Below are 6,989 nucleotides of genomic sequence, written 5' to 3'. Positions count from 1 at the left end.
ATATCGCTACAACGTATATATAATTATAAAATATATAGCCATTCCCTTATGGTTTATCAATTCGTTTTCCTTATTGATGACATTTTTTTTATTGACTTCCGGTATATTTGGTCTCTGACAAAATGGCCGCGCCTTTCCTCTAGTGCTGAAACGACACGGGGAATATGTGACGTAGCGCGCGTTCTGTTCGTCACGTGGTGCATAGCCGACCAATCGCGGTAGAGCACGGCGTGACGCCCCGTGTGAGCTGCCAGTGTCTGCTGTCCTAGGCTGGAGGAGGGGGTGGTAAGATGGCGGGGCTGCTGAGCCACCAGCAGAAGGTGCTGCGGCTGTTCAAGAGGTCTATGCGGCACCTGGAGTCGTGGACCGTCATGAGGTATTAAGAAGACGTAGATGTACGGGGGGGAACCTGCAGGAGGAGGCGGCCCGGGAGGCTCCACGTCCCGCCCGCTGCAGCCGCTGTCCCGGGAGAGGACACTCAATGACAGCCGGGATAGCAGGGGGGCACTTACTTCTACTCCTTCCCAGCATCCTCTGGGCGCGCTCTGTCCCTTCAGTCCCTGTTATATTCAGGGTCAGGCCTCAATTCTGCACAATTTTCTGCCCTTTGCACTGAATTGCACCAAATATCCAACTTTTTTTGTAAGTTTTCTGGGATTTTGCGGCTCTTGTAGCCCCTATTTATGATTTTAATCGATGCAACTGCCCCAGGTTTTAAAAACATTAATATTGCAGTTGGGCAGCGTTCACACACAGAGATGAGCGGCGCTGGAGATTGTTATCCCCATGTCATGTGTTGTGTCATACGGCTGCAGAAATCCCATCTGTACGTGTTATATCGGCCGCAGGAGACGACGCGCAGCCTTGTGCTGTGACTCTGGGGGTTCAGACGTGGATTTCACGTTATTGTGTAGAGGCAAAATGGATCCAATTGTAAGGAGAGCAGATACAGTAACAAATAGACAATTATGTTATAGTCGGTTTGGGGTGGTAGCTCTGGGGCCCATACCTTCTAGGGGGCCCATGGCCACCCATCAGATGTTATACTGAGAAGGACGTTCACCATGAAATCCTTGTACATCAGTTCCTGCTCTCAATAGACATAAACACAAGAGCCTTTTCAGGACCTTGGAAGGTCCTCCAAAGGTCCTGTAACCGCAGATTGAAAGCAGAAGGGACACATCCTCTATTCCCCAAGAAGCTGATTCTAGTATCATACAATGTGTACGGAAAGTATTCAGAGTTCAGTATAACCCTTAGGCCACATTCACACTGTCGTATGGGGGGCGTATATACGGCCGATATACACTCACTGGCCACTTTATTAGGTACACCATGCTAGTAACGGGTTGGACCCCCTTTTGCCTTCAGAACTGCCTCAATTCTTCGTGGCATAGATACAAGGTGCTGGAAGCTCCTCAGAGATTTTGGTCCATATTGACATGATGGCATCACACAGTTGCCGCAGATTTGTCGGCTGCACATCCATGATGCGAATCTCCCGTTCCACCACATCCCAAAGATGCTCTATTGGATTGAGATCTGGTGACTGTGGAGGCCATTTGTGTCCAGTGACCTCATTGTCATGTTCAAGAAACCAGTCTGAGATGCTTCCAGCTTTATGACCTGGCGCATTATCCTGCTGAAAGTAGCCATCAGATGTTACAGGGTACATTGTGCTCATAAAGGGATGGACATGGTCAGCAACAATACTCAGGTAGGCTGTGGCGTTGTACCAAGGGGCCCAAAGACACCATGACACCACCACCACCAGCCTGAGCCGCTGATACAAGGCAGGATGGATCCATGCTTTCCACGTTGTTGACGCCAAATTCTGACCCTACCATCCGAATGTCGCAGCAGAAATCGAGACTCATCAGACTAGGCAACATTTTTCCAATCTTCTACTGTCTAATTTCGATGAGCTTGTGCAAATTGTAGCCTCAGTTTCCTGTTCTTAGCTGAAAGGAGTGGCACCCGGTGTGGTCTTCTGCTGCTGTAGCCCATCTGCCTCAAAGTTCGACGTACTGTGCGTTCAGAGATGCTCTTCTGCCTACCTTGGTTGTAACGGGTGGCGATTTGAGTCACTGTTGCCTTTCTATCAGCTCGAACCAGTCTGCCCATTCTCCTCTGACCTCTGGCATCAACAAGGCATTTCCGCCCACAGAACTGCCGCTCACTGGATGTTTTTTCTTTTTCGGACCATTCTCTGTAAACCCTAGAGATGGTTGTGCGTGAAAATCCCAGTAGATCAGCAGTTTCTGAAATACTCAGACCAGCCCTTCTGGCACCAACAACCATGCCACGTTCAAAGGCATCAAATCACCTTTCTTCCCCATACTGATGCTCGGGAGAACTGCAGGAGATTGTCTTGACCATGTCTACATGCCTAAATGCACTGAGTTGCCGCCATGTGATTGGCTGATTAGAAATTAAGTGTTAACGAGCAGTTGGACAGGTGTACCTAATAAAGTGGCCGGTGAGTGTACGTCCCCCATAGATGGCAATGGGCCCACGGCGCCCTACGGGAGCGGTATGGTGCATGCGCCATAACTTCCTCCTCCTCTTCCCGTGCACTGCCGTTGCCCGGTATGGTACGGGCGGGCAACGGCAGTGTGAATGTAGCCTTAAAAACTTTCACTCTTTGTTTCATTGCAGCCAAGAATATTAAGAATTCTGTTTTTTTTCTGTCAAGAAGTGTAACAATGCAATGCGTTACGTTTTTTTAATGTGTTTTTGACGCATTCAAAAGGCTCCAGCCTTGATCACATGATGAGGTTACACTGCGTTCCCACTGAATTTGCTAAAACGCAATGTAACCTCTGCATGTGATCAAGGCTGGAGCCTTTTGAATGCGTCATCGTGTGAACGCGCCCTTAGACTGCACGTTAATGAGCAAAAAAACTTTTGATCTTCGCAATTGGCTTCAGTGAAGAGTCAAAAATGTAAAAGGGTCTGAATACTTTCCGCTCCCTCTGTATATAGGGGGGGACTGCAGACTTGTAGGGGCTGTCATTTTCACACAGCCTGAAGCCCATGGCTGTCCTAATCTGCTCCTGACAGGACCCCATACACTGCTTGGTACCTGGGGCGAGTAGGTGGCAAAAATGTGCAGTGAGGTCCAACATTTGACAATCATTAACTGCAAAAAAAGTTTAAGAACATCTGAAAACACAAACTAAGATCCGTACCCCAAGAAGATCCATACAGTGAATGAGCAAGCGGCAAATACTACAGAACACCCCGGATATGACCTGATACAAATAGACTAACAAAATCCTACAGATTCTAGGAATGATGAGAGCGGAGTGTTCAAATATGAAATAAATAGCAAAGGTTTGAAGAAAATCTACAATTTGCTTTCATGCATTATTACACTGATTCAGAAACATATCTTGTTTAATCCCTGTGCTGAGTGGTTTTGCTGATGAAAGACCATTATAAAATTCAGGACCTTGGGAAAGCTGGATTGCTTGAGTCGGCTGTTCATGAACACATCACACTGAGCTTCCTGAACGGTGCAGACAGAACTAATCAACCTGCGCTGGATGACTTGTACACAGCAGCTGGGGGATGATGCAGTGGTTGATTACTTCTGCCTGTAATCAGGGATAACATGGCGATTACATCCTTATGGAGCCAGGCAAAGGAGTGCCAGAGCCTCTGCATCAGTGTAGCTACAGATTTTACAAGGTATGTTTGCTTCATAATACCTAAAAGCAAATGGTGGATTTCCTTTAAATAGTGGAGAACAAGAGGATGAAGCGGAGGGGATTCCTGTGCATCGATACATGTAATACAGACGGTCCCCTACTTAAGGACACCTGACTTACAGACGACCCCTAGTTAAAGACGGACCCCTCTGCCCCCTGTGATCTCTCTGGATGTTACTATAGTCCCAGGCTGTAATGATCAGCTGTAATGTGTCTGTAATGAAGCTTTAGTGATAAAATGTGAAAATCCAATTTTTTTTTTGTCTGGATCTACAGTTAACCCTGTGTGTTCTTCTCCCGGTACAGAGACAAGTTCCGCTACGAGGCCTGCCTGCTGAGAGCGCGCTTTGATGAACATAAGAATGAGAAGGACATGGTGAAGGCTACACTACTGCTGAAGGCGGGCGAGGAGGAGTTCTTCAGACTCATGCACCCCCTGCCGTACATCTTCCCCGACTCCCCGGGAGGAACGTCCTATGAGAGATACGACTGCTACAAGGTCAGTCGCCATATAACCTGCCAGGGGCCTGTGGTCATGTGATGGTCTCGCATACATTACTACACTCATCAGCGATGACGTACAATTACTGACGGGACGTGTAGGAGGTGGAACATTGTGACATTGGTGTCTGTTCCATTCATGAAATCCATGTGTTTAAAGTGGTAAAAATTAACAAGTGTTACACTGACAAACCTTGAATGGTGAGATGTCCGACAGGTCTATGGACTGGAGCAGGTAGTCAGGAACTAACATGGTCCATAGAAGGGCAACAGGTGAACGGGTGATGGTCGTGGACATCCAAAGCTCAAGTCTATGCTGTAGGGTCCAATCTCATTGAAGATCTTGTGTAGTGTAACATTTCCTGACACAGTTTTCTGGTTACGAGGAAAAGTTGTCAGATCCTCACATATGGGCCCAGGAGTATCTGTACTACAGAGGAGAGGGGGAAGAGAAGGCACCTGCTCCGTATCGATGCGCTGGAATCCTCTGTTTCATCCCATTGTCTGCAGGTGCACATCCTACACATAATGGGGGCATTTATCATGCCTTGTACTCATGGCCAGGAATTGTCAATATTTATCCCCCTCATGTTACTTGAGGTGTGTCTTGAAGTCACTTTTTGAGCCTCTTAGTACTTGGGCTGCTTTGTTCCCCAGGGGGTTTCAGGACGGGTGCATGTTAAATCTGCCTCCACTGTATCGCTTGGGAAAAAGATAACCCAGTAAAGGAGGCCGAGTGATGTTCTGGGCTACGTCCTACTGTGTGACCTTTATTATATGGATGTTACGCTGAGTTATACCTATAGACAGACCACTGCCCTCTGTGCGGTGTCTTTTACCATGATAATGCCTGAGCCACACTGAAGTAACTCTACGGGAACATGACCAAGAGATGGAGGTGGTGACTGCTCCGTATTCCCAGATCTTCTGTGATCCTTCATCTGTGGGATGTTTCATCCACGGAGGTCGCAATAATATGGCAGCAGATAACACAGGACTCCTAGTGTCTTGTAGGGTCCGTGTATATACTATGGCTGTACATTACTTCTCCTGACTCCATTCCTTACCTACCAATGATTTCTGTTCTCCTCAGGTCCCGGAGTGGTGTCTGGATCACTGGCACCCCTCGGAGAAGGCCATGTACCCCGACTACTTTGCCAAGAGAGAACAATGGAAGAAGCTTCGTGAGGAAAGCTGGGACCGTGAGGTCAGTGCAGTATATTGGTGGATAAACCGGTTCTGACCCGGTCCAGCCATAGTTTTGAGATGATTTTATCATGATGATGCAGTACATTTATGCTCACAGCTGTGTATACCCACTGTCATGGGTGACTGATAGTGAGAGGGAACATAATAATACTATCATACAGAGGATCCTGGGAGCTCCATTACTTAACACTTTAAATCAACACTAATTGATACAGATAATTGGGTCCTTGCATCCTAGGAAGGTCGCAGTACCTTGAATGGTTACACAAAGTTAGTGGGCATCTATAGATCTGTCATTGATACCGGAGATAGAACGACCCCTTTAGCTATAGCCGGGCCTCCTCCTGGATCTCCCCGCTATGTAGCAGGAGCCGTGTCTTGCCATCCAGTGTAGTTGATACATTGTTCTTCCTATCCGCAGGTTCAGCAAATCATGGAAGAGACCCCTCCCGAAGGTCCAAAGACTGAAGCCCTGCCCCCGGCCCGCAGAGAGGGAGACCTCCCCCCATTGTGGTGGGACTATGTGACCAGACCACGTGAACGGCCCACATAAGGACAATGGCGCACATCGGGTTATGTTCTGTCACTGCTAATGTGATGTTTTCAGTATATAAATTAAATCTCTAGATAATTCTGGATGAATTGTTGTTGTATATAAAGGGGGGAAAGTATATGATAGATACAGGGGAGGTCATTCAGGAGAAGAGTAGGGTGCCCACATCTGATGCCCTAGGGTTCCCGAGTTCATCATTTGCTCTATAGGACTTCTTGCATGTTGGTGCTGGAAGAGGTCACGTGGCAGTTCTGGGGAACTTGAGGTTCTCTGCTATACCAAGAGTGTACAGTCCTGCAGTCATAAACCTCACAATCGGACATATATTCCCTTTTTAAGTACATTTTTCATGGTTTCCTCTGTGAAGGCAGCATGTTGTAGAGCAGGAGGAGCTGAGCAGATTGTACATAGTGTCCTGCTCTGCTCTTCCTCCTCTATAACATGCGGCCTGCAGATAGGACACTGGCCCATATTTAGCAAAAACAGTGCAGTCTGTACTATGTGCAGTTTAGTGTGCAGGGGGCGCCAGATTCATGAATTGTGGCGCTCGTTCTCCTGCACTGCCCCGACAGAGTGCACCAACTTTTATAAAAATGGGGACACTAGCTATCTGTTTGGCTCCTCCTGCTCTATAACATGCTGCCTGCAGATAGGACACTATGTACAACCTGCTCAGCTCCCCCTGCTCTATAACATGCTGCCTGCAGATAGGACACTGTGTACAATCTGCTCAGCTCCTCCTGCTCTATAACATGCTGCCTGCAGATAGGACACTATGTACAACCTGCTCAGCTCCCCCTGCTCTATAACATGCTGCCTGCAGATAGGACACTATGTACAATCTGCTCAGCTCCTCCTGCTCTATAACATGCTGCCTGCAGGTAGGACACTATGTACAATCTACTCAGCTCCTCCTGCTCTATAATATGCTGCCTGCAGATAGGACACTATGTACAACCTGCTCAGCTCCCCCTGCTCTATAACATGCTGCCTGCAGATAGGACACTATGTAC

At 47.7% G+C, this 6,989-nt stretch overlaps 1 protein-coding gene across 1 annotated transcript; it reads left to right on the top strand.

Annotated features, from left to right (window-relative positions):
• Positions 1–171: 171 nt before the first annotated feature.
• On the top strand, positions 172–6,059 carry NDUFB9 (NADH:ubiquinone oxidoreductase subunit B9). The gene is made up of 4 exons (XM_072151220.1): positions 172–376; positions 4,020–4,212; positions 5,308–5,421; positions 5,845–6,059. Exons 1-4 carry the CDS (start codon positions 291–293, stop codon positions 5,974–5,976), a joined length of 525 nt encoding a protein of 174 aa, XP_072007321.1. The 5' UTR covers positions 172–290; the 3' UTR covers positions 5,977–6,059.
• The last annotated feature ends 930 nt before the right edge of the window (positions 6,060–6,989 follow it).

Source organism: Engystomops pustulosus, chromosome 5, assembly GCF_040894005.1.
Source record: "Engystomops pustulosus chromosome 5, aEngPut4.maternal, whole genome shotgun sequence".
Classification (NCBI taxonomy): domain Eukaryota; kingdom Metazoa; phylum Chordata; class Amphibia; order Anura; family Leptodactylidae; genus Engystomops; species Engystomops pustulosus.
The sequence above is the reverse complement of the archived record's forward strand: the minus strand, read 5'-3'. Positions and strand labels throughout refer to the sequence as shown.